At 36.7% G+C, this 23,255-nt stretch overlaps 2 protein-coding genes across 2 annotated transcripts; both read left to right on the top strand.

Moving 5' to 3' along the window:
* Nucleotides 1-698: 698 nt before the first annotated feature.
* Nucleotides 699-4,039, top strand: LOC146135633 (uncharacterized). The gene is made up of 5 exons (XM_083395412.1): nucleotides 699-809; nucleotides 1,206-1,369; nucleotides 1,943-2,078; nucleotides 2,668-2,980; nucleotides 3,901-4,039. The coding sequence occupies exons 1-5, from the start codon at nucleotides 743-745 to the stop codon at nucleotides 3,911-3,913; spliced, it is 693 nt and encodes a 230-aa protein (XP_083251538.1). The 5' UTR covers nucleotides 699-742; the 3' UTR covers nucleotides 3,914-4,039.
* A 6,823-nt stretch (nucleotides 4,040-10,862) lies between these two features.
* On the top strand, nucleotides 10,863-23,126 carry LOC146135632 (kynurenine/alpha-aminoadipate aminotransferase, mitochondrial-like). The gene is made up of 11 exons (XM_083396095.1): nucleotides 10,863-10,876; nucleotides 11,022-11,066; nucleotides 12,546-12,719; nucleotides 13,906-14,104; nucleotides 16,227-16,421; nucleotides 17,018-17,083; nucleotides 17,699-17,767; nucleotides 18,787-18,897; nucleotides 19,562-19,688; nucleotides 20,569-20,774; nucleotides 23,022-23,126. The coding sequence occupies exons 1-11, from the start codon at nucleotides 10,863-10,865 to the stop codon at nucleotides 23,124-23,126; spliced, it is 1,311 nt and encodes a 436-aa protein (XP_083252221.1).
* The last annotated feature ends 129 nt before the right edge of the window (nucleotides 23,127-23,255 follow it).

Raw genomic sequence — 23,255 nt, 5'->3', positions numbered from 1 at the left:
GACGACGATAAAATTCGCTAAAGGGGAAAACTTGCTCGATATTTTTAAAACAAAAATGTTTTGAGATCGGAGCAAATCCAAGCTGCTCGGTTCTTTCTACTTTTCAACTCTGTTTACAAATTATTTTTCTTTTAATTTTTTAAGTCATCTTGACTTACTAAATAATTTGTTGCTATCGATTGAATTGGATTCTTCTCCGCAAATAAAATTATTTAGGCAACCAAGGAATAGCGTTATATACTCGTCTATACTTTTCCGGTGTATTTACTGACTTCGTATCCTAATTAGTCATATTGATTGGATGACTCGAGTTCGATGCCCGGCGTTGTCTGCCATTCGCCTCTACCTGTAACTGTAAGGTAAGTTTTACACCACTGACGATGTAGTGTTTTTTGGAATTGTTCTTTTAGCGACATGGAATGTTTCAATCTCCCGATAAAAACCATAACTTTTTCCTGTGGTTTTGTGTTTCTAGAACAAAATCGCTTTTTAATTTTTTTTCCCAAAACCACTTTTTATCTACACACGGAGTTTATTCTCAAGAATTTTTCTTTTTATGAGTTCAGTAAAAAAAATACACCAGACAAAAACTTTAAAAAGGTGTGATATTTACCTGAAAGCCAAGAAAAAGGGGGAGATCCTTACCTGTAAACTATAAAAGCTCGCGTAGATACAACAGTGGCGTATTCGTTTGACAGCACCATATTTCGTTCGCAGATATTGAAGAATTAAAGACAGCACAATGAAGCTTGCTCTGGCTATTTTGGCGGCCTTGTGCCACCTTGGTCTGGCTTTGGACTTTTATCCAAGTAAGAAACATTGAATAATGACATTACGATGGTTTAGCAAATCACAAGCGGGATATGATTGTATCCGTAGATTCGTCGTTATAATCATTTAAATACCTAGTCTATTCGCAGTGCAGACAGCCATTAAAAAGTTACAGTATAAAAATTATATTTAATCTTTTTTGGGCAATGTAACAAATAAGTTCGACTTTTTTTCCCTCAAAAATTAAGGCTTAATCTTGTTTTGCTCACCTCGCCTTGCAACTCCAAACAAAATAGAAATAGGTCTTTTATTTTAAACAGACACTTTTAAACAAGCATTTTTATGTTGTCTATTAGGCTACTGACCTTATACACAATTGTTTTGCGCTGATTTTGGCTTACCGTACTAACCAACACACCAATCTTGCATTTCAGTAATCTACAACAATTTGGGTTGCTGGACAGACAAGCGAGACAGAGCAATTAAAACGCAAGAAGGTCACTCCTTATTACCAGGCCTATACCAAAAACGGAGGTTGCCGATACAAGCGTGTGGAAGAGTTGCTGATAAGGACAATAACGACATGTTCGCCGTTCAGGTATTTTGCACCGGACACGAAAATTCTAGTTCTACTTTGTACATACTACAGTCTCTCGTAACGCTTGTAAAATCTCTTGTATAGAAATATAATTTTTTCCCAACAGCGTATGTACGTACCATAAGTCATTGTCTTGGTACAGTTTGCAGTTTGGAAAAAATCAATTTATAGCCTATAACAAAAGTAAAACACGAATTCCTGAAATTAAATACGTTTGCTTTGATAAAACTATATATATATATATTTTATTTGCAGGATTTAGACATAAAAAACACCTAACTCTGTTTTACTCATAAGTTTTGAACATTTTTTTACTTGCGACGCCACATGTGCCAAAAAAGCAGCGAACTATACTACATTTTTTTTGGTCGTCTAAAAATGGGTTGTTTACATTAATTTTACACGTATAGTTTTTTTAAACCCATGACTCGGCTGGAAATTGACGTGATACTGCAATCACCTGTATTGTGAATTGTCTTGTTTGGGACTTCATTTGTTAGTTATTGATAATATCTTGCCTTAAATTTGGGTCATTTAAATGTCTTATCCTGTACCACTGCGCCCGTGTAATAGAACGGGGGTTGGTGCGCCTCCTCGGCATACGCCAGGACGAACTACCGCAAGTACGGAAGATCAAAGAGATGTCGAGCGGACGGAGAAGGAGGACCGTGGGCCAACCAAGTATACGAAATTAAAAAGGCTGGAAAAGGTGAGTTCGCAAATTCGTTTTGTGTCGAACTTTCGAGTAATAGGCCTGTTTACTAGAACTGTTATTAGATCGGGCCGCACCCAAATCTCATTTCCTTTGGTAAATAATTGTTTTTTGGGAAGTTTTGTGCCGTTGTATAATATCTTCGTGCCCGATTCTCAGCATTTCATAGCGTTTGTGTTCGTCAGATAATGACCGAGCTGATCAGACAAAATTCTAGCACAACCGGCATTCGGGTAGGTACACTTGTGTAGATTTTTTTTGTATAAGTAAAGATAAATCTAATCCTTAGCAGCCTTGGGGATTGTTTTCCAAGCGACAGTGAGAAAAATGCGGACATCATTGGACTGGTTTGGTGCCTCCTATGTTCCCAGCGACCCGTTGATTAAAATTGTTATTCTTAGAACTGGTACGGTTCTAACAACTGTACGGTGATTTTCCTTTTGTGCATAATACCGTATCCGGTAACAGAGTATTGGCAGAAAGCTCATTGCTTTGAAGTCAAAATGCAATTTAAACCCTAGAACAAACAGACTCGTCGTATTCGTTTCATAAAATAAGTTTTGTGGTGTACATTTTTTGCTCGCAGTTCGCGCATGGACGCTGGGCTGCTGGCAGGATGCAAACTTCATGGCCATTCCGACAATGGAGGGCCGAATCAGCACCCGGGTCTACTTGCGCGGCAACTACAAGAGGCGGGACGACGCCCTGGCCCAGTGTGTGGCTGCTGGCTACGCGGCTGGGTACAACGTGATAGCTCTGCAGGATGGCGGTATGTGCATGGGCTCTCGAACCGCCAAGTACACCTACAAGCGTTTCGGGCCCAGTAAGGCATGCGTTGGAAAATATAACGGGGGGAAGAACGCGAACAAGGTCTACGCAATCAAGGTCGACCGTGAAAAGTAAGTTTTTTTTCAAATCTTTTTTTAATTTTTTTTGATTGCCATCGATAAGGCAGGTGCTGTTGTTAATTTGGCAGTGTTGAAAACAAGTCATTTTGAAGTGACTTTTGAGTCTCAGTCACGTCATTTGTAAAATAGCTTGATCAAAAAGCACGTATTTTTCAACAAATAAAAGTCAATCCCCACTCCAAGTCATTAGTTTCCCAAGTCCTCGTCCAAATTATTATTACAGCAATTCAACTCCATTTAATGTAGCTAATTGGCATACACCTAAAACGTTAAACTATTAAAATTCACAAAGTCATCCGATGATGAGTAATAACTTCCGATTATCACTGATATACAACGAAACAACCAATCTTCCCTGTCATAAAGCCAAAAAAAAGATTTATAAGCATAAATTGAGATAATAACTCAATTTCACAAAACAAAAGTAACAAAACACTTGATAACATAAGTCCTAAAGTCAGTTTTCAGACTTAGGTCAAGTCATTGCAAAAAGTTATTACAACAGTAGACATTGTACAATAGAGGGGCACTTTTTATGTCGTTTTGATTATCATATGCGCGCTAAAATAAATTGTTTTGTCGTTTTTTTTTGACTTATTGTTGATAACATCTTAGCCGTCAGCTGTGTTCATCTACTTTAGAAACTTTAGGGCATAACTGACGGGTAATACCTGAGAGTGGACGGCGCATGGCTGTGCACAAGCTTTGTCATATACAAATACATTAAAAGAGTTTTAACCGATTCTCGATCGAAACTGAAAATCCACTAAAATTAATTTTATCTGAGTTTAGGAACAGTAGTTTGTCATTCGCCCGATGTACCAAATCGCATTTAATTTATAGTTGATTTATAGTTACAAACACGTCTTTCACGACGTCTTTTGTGAAAACTAACAAAGCCTACTTTGCAGGTTCTATTACTAAAGAGACCTGAAGATGACGTCATCTCTGTTTAATGTTGACCATTTGCACATCACATCCTGTTGGCCGAATATGCTTTGTGCTGATTCGAATTGTACATAAATCGAAATACAAAGTAGAGCAGTCAAATCACTTCTATTTCTTTGGACGACAGTTGAAGTATAAGGACTGCAGTTTAGGTGTCGAGCATTATCGAATTGTAGAGAAAAGCTTACATGGATATTTGCGAATCCGAACAACATAATAGGAGTTAATGTTGTTGATATACGCGTCAGCGGAATAGTGATCGACAAGCAGAAACCTGTTGCCAATGGTTTTGGATTCAATAAAGATACGTCCTTTTATAACATATAGGAGATACTGGACAGAATTTTACTATTTAAAAAGTTTTATTTATACAGGGAAGATAAAACTTCATTTACAGACAAAGCAATCCAAGCAAAATATAAGAAAAAATGACTGTATGTTACCGTTTAAAAGTCTTGATTGATTCGGGGAATATCTAATTTTGGAGAAAAATATACGGATATGGGACTCCAAAAAACATACGATTTACAAGAAACAAATTAGTCTAATTAACATTCCTGGCATTTAGTTAATTCTTTACAAAGTTGGCATTTAAAACATCCTTACTTGTCCTGAAATTAAGAGTGATGTTTTTACGGGGCCCGGCTTCGGAACCCAAAGATTTCCAACGTTAGCGACTTTGTTGATCTGATGCTGTTTCAGGCACTTTACCTTCGTAAACAAGGAAACACCCTAAGTGCGCCGTAAAATCCGTCACCACAAAAGCGCGTTAATCTAAAAGTATTTTAGTTTGTTCTTTCAAAGAGGCGCCAGTCACAGTGTAATACAAAGTTCTGGCATGGATTTGACATAAATTGGAAGGTTTAACGGTTCTTAGTTTATCCTTAAGGAAAGCAGGGAATCCCAAGGGGCGAGCGTGAGTGTCCTAAACATTTTTTGCGGATTATTCTCGTTTGCTTTGCAGTAGCATGACCTACGCGATAACGCCCTTTTCATTGTACTGTATTGGTGCGAAACGAACTTATTATTTGCTAAGTGACGCCACATGAGGCTTGTGTTGTTTTGTGTTGCCCTGCATTATATCGCACCGACCTTCTTCGGGTGTTTGCTTTTGCGAAGTTCGTGCGAAACGGAGAACGCCCGTTATTGCGTGGAAAGCGGCAAACGCCCCGAAACGTCGCTTTTTATGGCTTTTATTCTTAAAAGGCGCCGACAATAGGCCTGCCAAAAAGCTTCGCAGTTCACTCAAAGTGCCTCGTGATTTTGCCTCTCCAACAACAGAAACGTTTCTTTTAACAGGCACTTAAGTATTGCCGAGGTACACTATATGCACGAATCTGTAATGTAGCTTGACATTAAATTACAAAACCAAAAAGGTTGAGTAGATCGACATCATCAATTCATTATCAAGTATTTCCTACATTTAAAATATTACCTCGTTTTAATGACCACAATTATCCGTTTTGATGGTCACCTTTACACACCAGACATTCTCTAGTAATTACACCTATAGTTGGGCTACTTAGAGTCTGATTTACGAAAAAAAGTACTTTTAACCACTTAATCTTTATGAGCCGAGACCCTAAACTTGGTCGACCGTTTGATTTGAGTGGGTGGCCTACTGCAGTAAAAGACAAGAGCTTGAGTTACTTATTGAGATTGGTTCTTAGCAAAATTGCAAAAAAAATTGAAAAATTTGAAGAAATACGGAGAGATAGCTCTCATTACATTAAAAAAATTGATTTTGTCTTGTTTTTGTTTTGTTACCTTTAGGTTTACAAAAGTTCAGTTAAGATATTTAGATTGCTAAAACGTCAATGTAAAAACGAAAAAAATTTAGGTATACTGTCCAAAATGTTATTATTTTTGCTGATATAGTTGAATGTAATTATCTTTTGCAGGTACCGTAATCTAACACTTGGATAACTTCTCTACCTCTATACACAAACCCGATCTTCATTTTTTCGCCCTAACATAGGCTACAAACAACAATCTTCGAATAAGGCAATTATATTTGTAAAAAGAACAGATTTATTAATGCTTGTAGTTTGCAGTCTATCATACGTTGATGAATGTCAACAATGCAGAAAAGGGTGATTTCGAATATTTCATATACCTCGAGGGTAATTAAAATAATTTTCGTAAATTCATGCTTTACAATGTAAAGATGGCAAAAACGCATGATCCCAACTCTAAGCCACATTCATAAAATAGTGTAAACCATAAAATAGCACATGTTTAATTAAGGGCGTAAAAACTAACTATCAAAGAAGGTAAAAATCAAAAAAAGGTATAGTTGTTTATAAAACCACTCAACATTAAAATGTGCCGTTTTTCTAGGAATGGGCAATGTCTGTTTTCCTCTTTCGCAATAGTGTTGTTTCGTGTGAGGCAAGATTTTCCAATATTTTGGGCAGCAATTTCTAGAAATATTGTTTTGCCTTTTTCACATTTTTGTCAGACTGAGACGCTCAAATTTCTCGCGCGATTAAACGAAGGTTCACATACATTTTGCTCACTAATTAGATCGAAAACAACAGTTTTTAGGAATCGTTGTTTTATGACGTAACCTTGTGACATTAATTCCGAAAAACGTCAGTGGAATAATACACCATTAAACCTTATTAAACTGTTTGATAAGAGTTATCTAAATTTTAAACTAACTATATAGGCTATTACGTGGCAGTATACCGTCCGTAAAACTCAAATTTGGGTAACACTGAAAAACTTTGGTGGTTTTCAGTGGCAATGAACGTTTTATTGTGAAAAGTTTTTCTGTACTTTAAACTGCTAAATTTAGGAGTTAAGCAATCCACCTATTACTCATAGTTTACGATTCGTTTATTGATTATCTTACTATTGTGAGACGACAAATATTTTCTTTTAAAAGTAGATTATTTGTCACTATTCCTGTTATATTCGTTGGTGCTAGTCGGTGTGTATTAGTTTGTGCGCTTTTGAAATTTTACCAACTTAGTTCCTATGTTGGCAATACCCATGCCGTTAGGTGTCGCCTTTTAGGGCTGCATGCAACGTGTCCGAATTTATTAAGCTATGCCGCCACCATTCGGCAGTTAGTGCCTTTTTAACATGTACATTTCAGAAACAACGAGTGTTTTAACCTGTAAATTAGTAGGCCAGTTTTATTAGGAAAAAAGGATTATATTTGTTTTTTTTTAAAACGTTTTAACGGAACAGTTTTCCTAAACGTGAGAAAGTAAGCCTAAACTTATTTCGCCTGACAAAAACGTTTTAGGATTAAATAAAATAATTTTTACAAATAATTATGTGGTCACTCAGTGCGATAATCTCGTTAAAGTTTTTTGCTGTTAGAAAAGTTTTATGCTGTTATACGCCAAGAGATGGTCCACATATTTTGCAAAACATTGTGAGGATTTAGTGGTTCTCAACCGGGGTGTCGCGGCGCCCTGATGACCAATTTCTAATACTCAAGGTTGTCGATAGGTATTTGAGAATTTTTTAAGAATCTGATTTTTGCTCAACTGGTGAGATTCTTGATGCAAATATTTTTGGACGATTAGAGACCATTGTATAAAATGACATCTTCCTACATGTTTTATGTTGATTGTGTTGTTTTGTTTTAGTTCCATTTATAGTGACATGTCAGTAAAATACTCAAGCGTCTTTGTAATTTGACAATGTGGGCCACATGCTTTTCAATCGTCGTACAATATAAAAAAAAACATCATTAAATGAAAAATAGATTCAACGAACGTGTCGTTTGCGCCACGTTGCGCAACACTTTAGGGGTTAAAATTGAATTTCTGACATTTCAAAAAATATTTATGCTTTATTTAGCACTATATCAAGGGTCTTAAACACGCGGCCCGCGAGAACATTTTGTGCGGCCCGTGTAGAAATTTTGGATTTCCAAGTATTTAACCATATTTAAGAGCCACATATCTTTTTTAGTCAGATTTGAACGTTAAAATTCACTCTAAAATTGCTTCAAAAAACTGAAACTATACTCACCAAACTTCACTGTCATATTACTTTCAAACGCTATCATTTATGCGGTAAAATATCTACTATTACGTCACATTGCCCATTCAACTCTGTACAGTTGTCACAATAACGCTGGAAAGTGCGTCAGTTAGGTGTTAGTGTAATTGGTCATCTCAAAATGTATAAATTGATTGTCGAGTTGTAGGCTTTGATTGTTCTAGCCTAGTATTGAAATAAATTTCTATAGCTTAAAAAGCTAAATTACACTTGTCTTTTGCTTCAAAAATGAGAAAAATCACAGACGAAAGAAAAGTTTTTCAAGATAAGGGGGAGGAGTTATATTTTGTTACCGCGGTCAGAGGTACTAGTTATTGCCTCATTTGCCGGCAGAAGATCGCTGTTATGAAAACGTATAACAAGGGTTTGCACTTCGAAACAATGCACCGCGATAAATAATATGCTTACCAGGGCAAAGTAAAAAACTAAAAAGTTAAACCAGCATTTTGCAAAAAAAGAAGTTTTTTTGCCAATATTAGGCAGTCCACATCTGCAAGCAACTCTAAGATTTGTTTCTGCTGACAATTTAAAGCCCGATATCGAGATTCTTGTCCTTGAAAAACGCTGCCAGTAAAGTAGCCAGAACAAATAACTGTAGCCTAAAACCAGCCTGCATGTGTTTATATTATATTGTGTTCTTATTTATTGTGAATTGCGGCCCTTGGGCATTTACACGTCCTCATTTGGCCCTCAGAGCAATTTGAGTTTGAGACCCTTGCACTATATCCAGTATGTAACGCTATCTCATTATTTTTTTGGTTGCATGAACTGTAATAATCGTTATATTTAATTCATTGGTTTATTTTATTTAACCAAACAAAGTTTAGGTAGATTTCACAAATTAATGCGCTTAATCCAGCGGTTGTTGCTTTACGTTCCTGTACAACGCCAGTTGGCCAAACAATCTTTTATCACAGTAAGATTAGGGAGACCTATAGCGATAAACTGGTAAACACCCTTTCAATCTGGGCAACGCCGGCTATTTCGGCTACAGTTAATAGTAAAATGCAATAACTTCATACCTATTTTATTAAAATTTATAATTTAGATCTTATTTGTTCTAATTCTAATTTAGATCTTATTTGATCTGATCTTATGACGCAAAATAATTTTGAACCGTTGGTAAAAAAAGTAAATGATCACATTCAGAAGAACAAAAAAACGATGAATAAATCGTTAATAATGATAAAGCCCGACATAAAGCACGACAAGTATTTTGCTCGACTTTCAAAATAAGTGTCAGCTTGTTAGGAAATCGAGACGTTGATCTAAAAAAAACATTTCTTTCCTGCGAAGGCCGTGACAGGAAATTATTTGCAGATCGTTCGGATTTGACTTAAAGCCACTGCTGTGGAAATATTGCTTTGTAAATCAAAAAAAAGGAAAATGAAGGCGCTGGTCTATACATTATTTGGGTTAGGATGCGGGTTTGGATAGGCTAAGAAATATTATTAAATAATACTCGCGTAAGTAGTTCTTGCATTTTCATTTTTAGGTTTTCCAAAAAGGAACAAGCAACATTAGATTGATAACGCAACGAGTAAGCCGAAAATTCGGTTGTAGGCTACGTCATAAGTTTACTGAAATGCAGCATACAATACTGGACTATAACGTACAGCAACTGTGGTTTTAAACTGGCGCAGTTCAGGTTGAAACAGTAGCGTGTTTGGTAGTTTAAAATTTTCCGAAAAATTGCCTGTTTTGTGACAAAGAAACATGCATATTAGTGCAGTTTGTACACTTAAGCTGGCGTGAATTTTGCGTCATATAATTACGACGCTAGAAAGGGTTGCTTTTCAATTCGGATTGAACCTTAATCAAATCTGCCTGCGAAAGGTGCATATAAACGGGCTTACTGTTTATAAATGACATGACTTGACTTAAATCGTTCTGGTAAAATTAGTTGACTTGACTTAACTCTTTTTGACAAAATACTTGACTTGGACTGTTTTCGATTAACATTATTTTAGTGACTGTTTTCAATTAACATTATTTAAGGGAAAAAAAAGTTTTGCACTTGAAATAATTAGACTGCTACATGTTGCTTGTTTTAGTTGACTTATTGCAAATTTACCGACTTTAATAGTTTATCGTATTATTTGATATCAGTAATTTGACTTGGAGATGACTTGCTCTTATAATTAATTGACTGGTAGGCTTATTTTAATTGGGCAACTGATTATTTCGGGGTATTATTTCTTGGACTTGGTTTTGTTGTGTTTTTAAAAAACTTGACTTGGGTTCTACCTTGTTTACAGCACTATGAACTGTTGCTACCAGGCAATTACAATTACCAGAGGAGCTGTTTTTTGATTAATACACCCTTTAATTTATCGCTTTTTCATTTTGGAAAAAAAACATTATTACATTATTTTTAAACAGTTTTGTGTTTTAGTTTTAAGTATTTGATTGTAAAATGGTGTCATTAAAACAGTTTGTTATTGTTTAAATGCGCCTATTAATCATATCTGCAGCTAGAACTGGAAGGAAGGTTATAGCAAATAAGTAAATTTGACGGTTGCCTTTGCACCAGCTGGTCATCGGTATCGAAAATCCAGTAGGTGAAACTCAACTGGAAAACGTTGAGAACCACTTGTTAAGAGTCACGTTATAAAACAATTCTTGAAAAGATTTTGCAATGTTTACATCGAGAAATTATTTGTTTTGGTCAACATTTTTTACCTGGAAAGGTTCGGATAGGCGGTGAACACATGTTGACAGAAATCAAAATAAAGTTTATGTTCCACCTTTCACTTTGCATTTATTTCGCCCGCGGATACAGTCGTGTGTCCGGTTAGCAGACGTTAACATTGACGTAGCTTATGCGTATATTTGCAGCTTTTACATAGTTATACGGCTTAAGGAAAATCTCTTGACATCAGCAGAAAAGTCAACTGCAAGAATGGATTACGACAGGTGAAAGAAAATAGTTCTTAGTTATAGCTTAAAATGTTTATCATGTTATTTGTCGATTGTGCAATAAAACATTTCGCCCTGACTGAAACCAAAATATAATTTGAGTGGTCGGTTAAACTAAACCGTACGTTGTTGTTTTTTCCAGATTCTTCGTTGAAAACATGAAAAACTGTCGAGTTTCTGATCTCAGGTACTACCACAGTGTCAACTGTAGATAAAATAGTATTTTGTTTGTACTTTAAGCTGTTGTAGTGGGCGCTAAGATTTTGTATTTTGCTTGCAAACATTTCCAAACATATTTTTTGTGGCAGAACCAGTTCAGCAGGCTACAAAAAGAAAGGGTCCCCGCGTTGCTGGATTTTACATTTTGTATAAATGATTTTTGTGCAAAATATCCGTTTAAAACTGGATTGTTTTGTTTCAACCTACTATAAGAGACCCGTATCCAAACAGTTTTGTATTGATGGAAATTAAATCTTAATACCTGTAGTTAAACACAGTTCAGTGTTTGTAAAATCTTCCGTTTCGACAAAATAGTTATTATAAAATCTTGATAAGTGCAACACACATGCTTTTCACCGCCGCAGCGCACTTGCACACATACTTCAAGAGTGAATATATATTTGATTGAGGTCCAACACACTCCTTGGGGTGTATTAATAGTCTACAATTATATTTGCAGCAAGGTTTTGCAAAAGCATATTCAATGTGTAGGCTACTATGTGCATTGAAATTGAAATTTGGCCTTACATGGTGACATGGAAGCCTTGACCCCATCCAGTAAATTTTACTTTACCATTGAGTCGGTATATACTTTTTCGATCGTGGCATTGTGCAACGACCACCGCGGTTTTCGAGAAACTCTGCAGTTACCATATAGCGTTACTTATTTTCTAAAATAATATTATTACCACAAAAAACATTGTTTTTTTGTCGAGAAAATAGCTAGCTTTTATTATACAATAAAAATTTACGGTATACATAGTAGACTTTGCACCGGGGTCCCAAACGACATTAACGATACTGTTTCGTTGCCCAGCTTTATATACGGAAACAACTTTATGTCTAAAGTCTACACGTAGATTGTATTGGCATAAAATAATATTAACGTACCAGAAAAATTAAAACAAAATGCAGTTAACGCAATAGTTGTATGGCCCACTCATAAAAACCAATAGTTCATTTCCCACATATTTGAGTCGAAAAAATGACTTCGGCAAATACATACGTTGGAAACTGAGGTGTAAAAATAAAGATTGAATTAAGTACATAACTTGGTAAACCGAAAACTTTGTTGTGGATGTTATAATATGATAAATATACTTCGCTCATAAAAGCATCGTCAGTATCTAAATTCATAACACAATATAAGACAAGATATATACGCTAATAAAAACAAACCAACAGTTCTAGGCATGTTTTTGGTTCAAGTCTTTATTAGTGAAACTAATTTCCGGTTTACTATAAGTTCTGCATACTTTTAATCTTTATCATTGATGTGCAACCAGAATCGTTTGTTTTCACCATTCGGTTTCGGGCAGATTCAGTTATTCCTAAGAAAATTCTAATTACTCAGGTGTCAAAATAAACAAAAAAGATAACCTAACGTTCAAAAACCGGGTCAACAAAATTCCAGCTCGAAAAGCTTTTCGGAACTCGTTGTTTTTAGGCGAGCGGTGACAACTGCAATGAAGTATGAGGATATTATTAGTCTCGGAACAGGGATGCCCAACCCCAGCCTTTTTCCCGTTCAAGAAATGACCTTTAAAATGGTCGACGGAAAGGAACTTGTTACCGATGCTAAGACTGTGACTAGAATCGTCCAGTACCCCGGGGCTGAAGGGTGAGTGCGATTTTATAGCTCATAAGTAGGGCGATTATTTTTTTTTAAAGTCAAAATGTTGTCGAAATTTACACGTTAGGTCCAAATTTGTCAAAATTATTTCAAGTCAAAATCGGTTAAAAATGTACATAAATCGTTTACAAAATTAAAAATAGCTATATTTATCTGTTTGAAATTGTCGTTCAGTTTATCAAAAAAAAAGTAATATTTCGGCGATTTTAACTGTATATCTACATTAGAGCTATATACGGTGTAGACGAGCTGGCAGAATTACCCACTTAGGCCTAGTGGTCTATCGCATTGGGTTCAGCTCGAAACTTTTTGCTGAGTTTTGCATCAACCCAAAAAAACAACTAATTTGTATTCCATCGCTTGACAACACAAAAAACCTAATAAGGCCGCAAGCCATAGCACACTAAACGAATCTGACGACCAATGATGCAAGCAAGCCGACTAGAAAACGTTGTTTGTTGTTTTTCAAACCTGCCTTGCTTGTATCATTTGGATTCGGTTATTGTGCAATGGCTTCCGAGTTACTATGATTTGTAAGTCGTAATCGTTGGCCAAAAAGCAGGTTCTGATGGCCTAGATCACAGTTGTTGTAAACGCGCTTGTGTGTATCTTTCATATTCTATTCTAAACGTTAAATTCAGATAAATGTTTCATTCATTTGCTGTCTATTGTTTTGTTTAAGTTCACAATGAAATAGTTCCGTCTCGTCCTGTTTCGGTTTACCTTCCATAAATAATTTGTATAGTTATAACTAGAAAAATCATATAACGTCGAGACCAACGGACTCCTAATTTTTTTTCGCACTGCACACACACACAGACACACACACATACACATTACACACACAGACACACACACATACACATTACACACACAGACACACACACAAACACATTACACACACAGACACATTACACACACAGACACAGACACACAAGACACAGACACACTCAGACACACTCAGACACACGCAGACACACTCAGACACACACATACGCACACAGACACACTCAGACACACACAGAGACATACAGACACACACAGACACACACACAAAAAAACACGTGGTACGAAATTAGGGCAATGGTCGAACACCACGACACCGGCTATGTATCGCTCTCCACTATACGTTCGCATTGGCCGGTCACAAGCAAATAATCCCATGTTCCATCAGATTCCCAGACCTTAAAAACTGGCTCGAGGAGTTTCACTTCACCTACCACAAGCCGCCCTTCGCCCGCCAAAAGAGTGACGTAGGGGTCGTGGTCACCAACGGAGCCCAGGGGGGCATGGACCTGATCTTTCGCAGCATGCTGGGACCCGCTGACGCAGTGATGGTGGAAAAGCCCTGCTATTCTGGCGGAAACGCTCTGGTACGTTCGTTTGTGCTTCTTGTTTTGGTGTGGAGCAGCCCTTCGCCTGTTATTTCGGGGTCTGTGGACCAGAGTTGGATCAATTATTATTTGTAATTGTAATTTGTGTCATTAATTACAGTTTTTAATGTAATTGTTATGTAATTAAAGCAGTTTCATTCTGTGTAATTCTAATTGTAATTATAATTTACTGAAATTTTAGCTCAATACATTGATATTGAGAAATTTGAAGTTTTAATATTGTTCCACGTTGTTTATTTTCTTAGGGAAGCAATGCGACATAAACGGTTTGCCATATTTCAGCGGCAATAGAATTTGTAATTGTAATTGATGTAATTAATTACAGTTTTAACGTAATTGTAATTGTAATTGTAATTGTAAAGTAATTGCAATTTACCAGAATTAATGTAATTAATCCAACTCTGCTGTGCACCCGAAGGAGTATTTTCAGAAAGTCCGTAATAGGTTTCCGATTACCAGCATGATTACTTAATGATTGACATTTTACAAATGTTCGAGGTATATTTATATTATAGGTTCTTGCTGCAAAAAAACTCAGATAAAGAACTTTCAAGAGGTACGCAACCGCTTTAAGGCCACCAAAAGAAGACTGGCAATACAAAAGGATAGCTAAAACATTAAAATGTCACTTTAAACAAACATATCTTGCAAATTACTCTTTAAACAAAAAATATCTTGCAAATTCGTTTAAATTTGACTGTTGCCGTAAAAGCATTGGTCTTCTTAAGGATAACTTGCGATAATACCACTCGTTACGTAGAGCAATAGGTCGTGTATTTTTACGGTCGCGTTTTCGATTGTCATTAGGGAGCGTCTGTGTCGTGACTTGTCATCGTGTTGTGAGACGTAGCATTTTCTTACTGCATATTACACACACTACGTTAAAAATACCACGCATGGATGCTAAATGGCGGTGACTTTGTCATTCACCACATTCGTCAAATTAAACCAATGGTCATATAATGCGACTGCTTTTGGATAAAAAATGGTATTTAGGTAAATATAGGCGAGTATTACATCAATAGTTATGTTATGTAACTAAACCACTGGAGGAGCTAAAGAGTTGAACAAAGCGACAGCTAAGTGACAGTAGAGAGCTAATACACTGTACAACATCGAAAATCAACAGCACATCTTTTTTTCAGTTATTTTCATTGAAAAATATTGGCCAATCAAAGGATTTATTTCTCCAGTGTACTTCTATAGGCAAAGTTCAGTTCAGTAAAATGTCATGTATACGCGCCGGCATTCGGAATAGAACAATGGCGGTCCAATCAACTTTGAAACACTCAAGTTGCAAAACACGGCAGGATAATTACTGAAACTTTTAAATCATCACTTATATATAATACTATCTGTAAATATGGTTAAAAGGATTTATTATAGTTAAAATCAATCAGTGACAATGATGTGCTGTGGCTAAAATATATTTTCAGTCGATGGTTTTTAACGCTGTTACGCAGATACCGTTAAAACTTACTTACAGATTAACCACGTGGTCCGCGAAACCCAGTTTTAGAAACAATGGATGGATCTAACTTGCCGCTAAGTGGTTCCCAACCTTTTCTGGATTCCAAAACCCCTCGACTATAACAAATAGATTGCGGTACCACTATACCAGAATATTCGTACTTTAATATAATGTAACAATAAACGAGACTAGAACAACACACAACTCTACACAATGTGGGAAAATATAATTTAATTTATTACCCTCCAATCGTGCAACGAGTTATAAGAGGCTTACCAATTGAGAAAAAAATCAGATTTTTGATTACTCCCAAATATTTCTTGGCACCCTGGAGCCTAATAAGTAGCATCCCAGGGTGCAGACCCGGTTGGGAACCACTGCTTTAACCAGACGGTTCTGGTCAGTTTTGTAATGACTTAAGCTAATGACTTGACTTAAGCGCAGTTGAGTCACTATTTTTTTGACTTGACTTTGACTTAAGTCGTTTGACCGAAATAACTTGATTTGACTTAATTCTTTCGGACAAATGACTTGAATTGGACTTGAGTCATTTCAAAATTACTTGTTGACCAGCCTAGTTCTGGTTCACAGGACATTCCATACTTAAGCGTTACACCCGTGAACTTTTAGTTAAATTTCACCGGATGCCAGAAGATCGGGGTTCAGTGCGACGAGCAGGGAATAAAACCAATTGACCTCGCGCAGCAGATTGAAGCGTACAGGAAGGCGAAGGGCGAAGTTCCGAAGATGATATACACGGTTCCAACTGGGCATAACCCGCTCGGATGCAGTACTCTGTTGGAGCGGAAGCGGGAAATCTATCAGGTCGGTTGTAGTAGGGGTTGGAAATAAACCTCGCTTTTAAAGTGATATCTGATAAGGTAAAAATTACCGCCTTAAATTTCTCAATTTGGGATGTCTGATAATAATAATCAATCGGAGCCGAACCGATGTCAAGTAATATAGTAAATAGCCTAGTATCTGTACTAGGTCAATACTGAGTTGGTATCTGTATGACCCGATCCCAAATTAATTTGTACATTTTAGCTATGGTTTGCAACCTATAACTAAGGGTTTTTCCCTTTAAAAGTAGCCTAATTTTCTAAAAAAATGGCACATCGACAACCAAAGTTAACCGCATTTTTCAGCGCCGAAACAAATATTGGCTCAACTACTAACAGTAGCAAACAGTAGGTTGGCAAGTTCAATTTTATTAATATTGTTTGCTTGTTTGTACTTACAAATGACGTCATTTGACACTGCCTAAAATATCTGGTATCGGCATGGGGACACAATACGAAGTATTGAGCAGTCGTAATTGTTTCTTGACTCGATCGCTTGTACAGACACATTTATTTGTTAAATAGGAAACGCTCAAGTTAAATAAATAAACTAATATGCAAATTTACGAATTTTGTTAGGTTGCACAAAAGTATGACATGTTAATTGTGGAGGACGACCCTTATCACTTCCTGCAATACAACGACGTAAGTTTGCCATTGAGAGTTAAATTTGTTTGCCCTAATAAAAGCCAAACCTTTCTCACAAACGACCAACGAAGAACACATTTTACCAACCTTTTAATCTGATTATGTCGGATAACGAAGTTAGCAAGTTAAAGCACATTACTAGTATGATCTCTGACGTTGCGTGCACTAAGGAAATACGTCCAAATTTATTATACAAACTAATTCTATAGTGGTATAAATTTTGTTTCTACTTAATGGTGTCCTGAAATAGTTTTGGCGAATTTTCGTAATACATGGTTTTAAGAGTGTTGGGTATCATTCACCCAGAAAAAGGCCACTTAGATCACCGAATACCTATTATTATTGTCAGAGGAGATATTTCTATTTAAAATTCTCCCGGTAGCAACAGATTATATATTTTAAACGAAGTTTGCCGCTTTTTAGGATATCACAAATGCAAACCTATTATAAAAATTTGCCTAGTAACACATTGTATTTTGACTATGGTTTTGCGACGTATATAAATCGACTAGGACTAGACTATAGCAATTCAATAACACAGAGGACTTAAAGGCGAAGGAACTTTTAACTCGAAATTGCTTTTAGTGTTAATCAAACAACCGGATAATTTAGAAATTGACGCCAAGTTACCAGTCGATTGATGAAGACGGACGAGTTGTGAGAATCGACTCTGCGTCAAAAGTAAGATTTGATTTTATATGCGTACCTTAGGACAGTGTTTCTTAAACAGGTGAATGGTTCACCCCAGTGTGAATGATTTTTTTGCAGGGGTGAACCAACCAAAAGAGGATAAGGGTGAACCGTCAGAAATGGATGATAGCTCTGCAGTTAATCGACTATTAAACTGTTATTTGTTGGTGTTTTTTGGTGACTGTGTTTTGTGCTTTTGTAGCTTTATATCTCTGGAGAGAAATTATAGATTTACAATAAGAAAACTTAGTTTGAGTTATCTTAACAAAAATCGAAACAACCCAAATCATTTTGTGCTGTTATATATAGACGAGATAGTTTTATCATATCGTGATGAAGAAGGATGAATACAATGTGGAGATATATGCTAGGGATGAACAAAATTAAAAAAGTTTAAGAAGCACTACCTTAGGAGGTTTTATAATTTATTTGCTCGGCATGAAAACTCAGAGTTTGCTATACATTTCTGGAAATTGCGTTTTCCAATAGTAAGTCCACTCATCATTGTGATTGTGCTTCAATTAAAGTTGTTAACTGTTAGCCTAAATACGTTTGCGCAATATGGCGCTAAGAGCAATATAGAAAGAAAGTTATGTTTTGCGAACCATCTCTCATTTCACTTAAATAATGTTCTTTTTACAAGTTACCTAATACCAACAACGAAATTGCTAAATTTTCTTGTAATATACAACTTGCTGTGCACAAAGTAGAGCCTGTAGTGTTAAAAAAGCGGATAAAAAAATATATATTTAAGGTTAACAGATTTATTTTGATTTGTTCATTTGTATTGTCCGCGTAACATGCCTTAATTAAAGTATTCAAGTCTTATACATTGCAAGAACATTTGTTATTTTGCAAGCAAGAACATTTGTTATTTTGCAATCATTCACAATGCAATGACGAAATGATGATCACAGTAAATATATCACAAAGTTACAGCGATATTTTTTTCTGATTTGCTTTACATAATATTTCGGTACTGCGCATAAAAGGCTTGTGAAATTTCGCAGATCATTGCAGCCGGAATGAGATGTGGTTGGATCTCCGGTCATCAGGGTATCATCAAACGTCTCTGGACAATACTGACCAACACCATTCTCGGCACTGGACACATGGAGCAGGTATGGACTTTGCATGAGAAGGCATTTTCTATTTGTTTAATGGCGAGAAATGTTGCTGCACCCGTTTCAAATACAACTTGAAGATTTACGTTTTTAAAGACAGTGAAATTTGCAAACGTCGTAGCAAAGTTAAACAAATATACAGTTTGCAGCTCACCGAAACCATTCGATTTAAAAACACGACAGGCAAGAAAGGCAGAGACCCACAGCTGAAAGCGGTGAGATTCGAACTCACGACCTTGGTCATACCCGAACCTTAGCTTTGTCTATATATATACCAGTGGTCCCCAACCTTTCATTATACGTGCCCCCCATTCCATAGACTCTTACTATATTTTGCCCCCTTTTGGTGAAAAACTCACAAAACGTTACAAGGGATGTCTCCGAAATCATATTTAAAAACACAAATTTTAGTTTGACTAACAAATAAACAAAATATTACATGCTCAATGTCCCCGCACATTGCTCTGTAGTCTACTATAGGGGTTTAAGGTCACCGTTGAGAACCCCTGAACTATATCATCTAAGTTTTACAGTCTATATAAGCGATAAGACCAGTATAAATAAAACCCAAGAACGGTTTCGATGAATCTACTGCATCTGATTTGTGCATACGACTTCAACCGTGATTTTATGTAAACGTTTTGAACCTGTATTTTCGAAGGCATTCCTTGGCATGCTGCTGAACAACTGGGGCCTGGACGGGTTTTGGCGGCACATTGACGAAATTCGCAGTTTCTACAGGAAGAAAAGGGATATGGCAGAGAAAGCAGCGCGCAAGCACCTAAGTGGTAAGTATTGTGGCGATATTAGCTTAATATTTAGCCAGTCTAAACCCTATCTTAATTCTTTACAATGCTGCCTTGGGGTTTTCCTCTAAGGTTCTCGAAATATTAAGGCGTTGAAATATTAACTAACTTAAGTTCAAGTCATTTGCGAAAAATACCAAGTCGAGTCCTTAGTACCCGTCAGTCTTGTAAACAAGTCATTTTGAAATGACTTAAGTCCCAGTCAAGTCATTCGTAAAATAACTTAAGTCCAAGTCAAGTCTTTTTGAATAAATAACAAGTCAAGTCCCAGTCTAAGTCATGGGTTGCCCAAGTCAAGTCCCAGTCAAAGTCATAGTTAGAGCAAGTCAACTTCAAGTCCAGCCCTTGTAAAAAAAAATTAAACTTTAAATTATGAAAACCGGCAAACTCTTCCGAGTATGAGCAACTCAAGCAAAAAAATAACACAAAAGCAACATATTGCAAGCAAATTGTTTTATGTGCAAAGATTGGGATAAATAACGCAATTTTATAAATAATTGCTTAATTAAAACAATTTATTTTAACCTAAGTCATTTGTCCAAATGACTTAAGTCCCTTCAAGTCATTAAAAAACAGTGACTAAAGTGCACTTAAGTCAAGTCATTGATTTAAGTCATAACAACACTGGTACCCGTTAAGTTAAATATAGACAGCAAACTTTACGAGCAGCTAATTTAACCCAAAATTTAATATAGAAACACTGTCCAAGTCAAGTCACTTGTCCAGAACTTTTGCATATTAGGTCATGTCAAGTCATTTAAAAACAGCGACTTAAGTGTATAACGTTATAGACTATAGTCACTACGACACTGGCAAACATAACAGTTATCTGATAGCGGTTTACCTTTTACGACCTTACAAGATCTCGCAACGTGGCAAACTCCCCACAGCGGTCTGTTCGTCTGGTTCACGCTGAAAGATCTCGACGACTCCTCTTTTCTCTTCACGCCGCGAACCTTCGAGAAGGGTGTACTCGTCATCCCGGGACGAGTCTTCTCACTTTACGGCGAATCGAGCAAAAGCTTCAGGTTGACATTCTCCATCGGAGAAGAGGAAACTTTTGACGAGGTTAGATCAATGCTCTTAGTGCCATGGAGTTCGACCATTGCACTAATTTCATCTCCTGTGTTTTGTTGTCACACCATATCAGTGGTTCCCAAACTTTTTATTCAGTGGCCCAATGCTTTTTTACAAAACAGATCGTGGCCCATCGTTTTTTTCACCTCTGGTAATGACTATTGCATATTGATTAACAAAAGTTTTCCAATATTATAAGGATTTTTATTCCAAGTTTCCAGGGTGTCAAAGTTAAACAACTCGCACGCAGAGTTTTCACAAGATATTTTACATATACGAAGAACTATTTTAGTATTACAAAATGTATAGTTGCAATATTTTCGAATATCTCTATGGCCCACTTAACATGCACTCACTTGGGAACCACTGCACTATGTGAGTTTGGGAACCATTGCACTATATGAGTCTACTGCCTTGCTGCATGCACGCCTTATGCACACGTTGCTCGCGTTGGTATTTCACTAGCGTCCCTAAGGCGCAGTAATTATGAGTTTACGTTGAAATGATGATTGATGATTGCATTCTGCGCCCTATTTAACTTTGGGTGCTTTTCGTTGTTGTGTACAACTTTACTTCGACGCCCATGAGTAATAAACCTTTTAATTACCTCCTGACGGGGGGTCTTTAACCGGATCACTGTGAGGTTTGTGTCCTGGCATTTTTTCCTGGGTAACACCGGGGTTTTCTGGCCAGTAAAATACTAAAATTATTACTTATACTGACACTTACAATATTACCTACACTATAACCAAAAAGGCGAAAATGTTGAGCTTCTACCGATGCGCAGTTTAACTCGGGCCCTACCTCCAAGCGGCGACACCATCTCATTTTCGGAATGGTTGTCCTGAGGACTGGGCTTGAACCATTACTGGCACTTCAGGCATTCCCGGCCTCCTTTTTGGCCAATGGGAAGAAGGAGCCACTACCCTCTTACCCTTTACTTTACTCTTACTTTCTTTTAGTTAAAAAAAAGAATACAATACTTTAGAAAAATAAAGACGAAAAAAAGAACGGTGCATAAAAACAGGGGTCACCAAACTAGGGCCCGTGAGCCATATCCTGCCCCTGAAGTAATTCTACCCGCCTGCAGCATATTTCCTTTATTAAGATAAGGTACAGTTGAAATATTGTAGGATACAATCCTAAACTAAATTTGCGAGAACTTTGTTGACTTGATCGACAATTTATTACGGCTAACTACAGTTCTTGTTGCATAATATTTTATATTTCATTCGTTTAACGATAATCAAGTTAACACTGTACAACCGAAAGCCATTGCAGACTCTAACCGAATCTGTCGATCAATGATGCAAGCAGGGCAGACTAGAAAAACAACTAGCCTGCAGTGAGGTTCGAACTCACGAACCTCCGGTCAAGCCGGGACCGTCGCTCTACCAACTGAGCTATGCAGGCTCAGAAGGGAACGAGTCGAGAAACAACCATACGCCAATGCTTGCTCAATGTGTTAGTACAAGCAACTTCAATTGAAGGGGATTCACAGTACCATATCATATGCAATGAAACATGAACACACATGTGTGTTTACAACTGAAATCTAGCCCTTCTGAAGCTGCTTTTTGACCAACGATTACGGCTTACATATCCTTCAGAAGGGCTAGATTTCAGTTGTAAACACACATGTGTGTTCATGTTTCATTGTAACACTGTACAATTGACACAAAATTGTATAGGCCTATCTGGCCCTCGTTCGTCCAGCCTTACTGTTGTCTGCCCCGCAATGTCCAGGTCTTTGAGTGATCCGGCCGTTTATGAAAAAAATTCGGTGACTACTGATTTAGACTGTCGGGGTAAACTACTCGATTACTTCCGCCGGTTTTACAGTGTTTATTTTCAATTCATTATTATATCGTACAAGGAAATCCAGGCAAAACAGAAACCTATTATAGGCTATATGCTGATATATAATAGGGTTATCCAAAGTCGATATAAAATGATCACAAAGTATTTGTTTAGGTTAATTAAGTTCTTCATCACATAAAATAAAAAAAAGTTTACCATTACATAAAATCCATAAAAAATAAAGAATCATACCATTTGAAACGCATTATTCGAGACAGAATGGTGACGGCGGCTTTAAGACTTCGACCACCTGGCAAAACATTTTTTTCCAAGTTTACTTAAACTGCTTAATGTGTTACGTTAAACGAGAAATTAAAACAGTTTGAATCGTTCGTCAAAATATCGCTACGAACCGTTTTTTGTGTTTGTTATTCGCAGGGACTCCGTCGACTTGCTGATGTCATCAGGTCGGAGACGTCACGATTAAAAAGCGAGAAAAACTCGTCCAGCTGCAATCATACCGACAAAAATGACCCTTGTTGACTTATAGATGATTGATTGTTGTTTGCCTTGTACGCCAAAGTTCAAATTATATCCTTAAAACACGATTGTCCAAGTTTGACTCTTTTCTGGCCTATTTTAGCGCTTTATGGGTTATATCTTGTGTATTTA

The sequence above is a fragment of the Ascidiella aspersa genome, chromosome 8, assembly GCF_963924565.1.
Source record: "Ascidiella aspersa chromosome 8, kaAscAspe10.2, whole genome shotgun sequence".
Taxonomy (NCBI): domain Eukaryota; kingdom Metazoa; phylum Chordata; class Ascidiacea; order Phlebobranchia; family Ascidiidae; genus Ascidiella; species Ascidiella aspersa.
Note: the sequence above shows the minus strand (reverse complement) of the source record. Positions and strands in the feature narration are given on the sequence as shown.

What these genes read in the sequence shown, in the direction of transcription:
- LOC146135633 (XM_083395412.1), top strand. Translation starts at nt 743, where the DNA reads ATGAAGCTTGCTCTGGCTATTTTGGCGGCCTTGTGCCACCTTGGTCTG. An exon ending in ACGACATGTTCGCCGTTCAG is followed by an intron (nt 1,370 to 1,942) that starts GTATTTTGCACC and finishes CCCGTGTAATAG; the next exon opens with AACGGGGGTTGGTGCGCCTC. An exon ending in AATTAAAAAGGCTGGAAAAG is followed by an intron (nt 2,079 to 2,667) that starts GTGAGTTCGCAA and finishes TTTTGCTCGCAG; the next exon opens with TTCGCGCATGGACGCTGGGC.
- LOC146135632 (XM_083396095.1), top strand. An exon ending in ACTTCCTGCAATACAACGAC is followed by an intron (nt 17,084 to 17,698) that starts GTAAGTTTGCCA and finishes CGGATAATTTAG; the next exon opens with AAATTGACGCCAAGTTACCA. An exon ending in GAATCGACTCTGCGTCAAAA is followed by an intron (nt 17,768 to 18,786) that starts GTAAGATTTGAT and finishes GAAATTTCGCAG; the next exon opens with ATCATTGCAGCCGGAATGAG.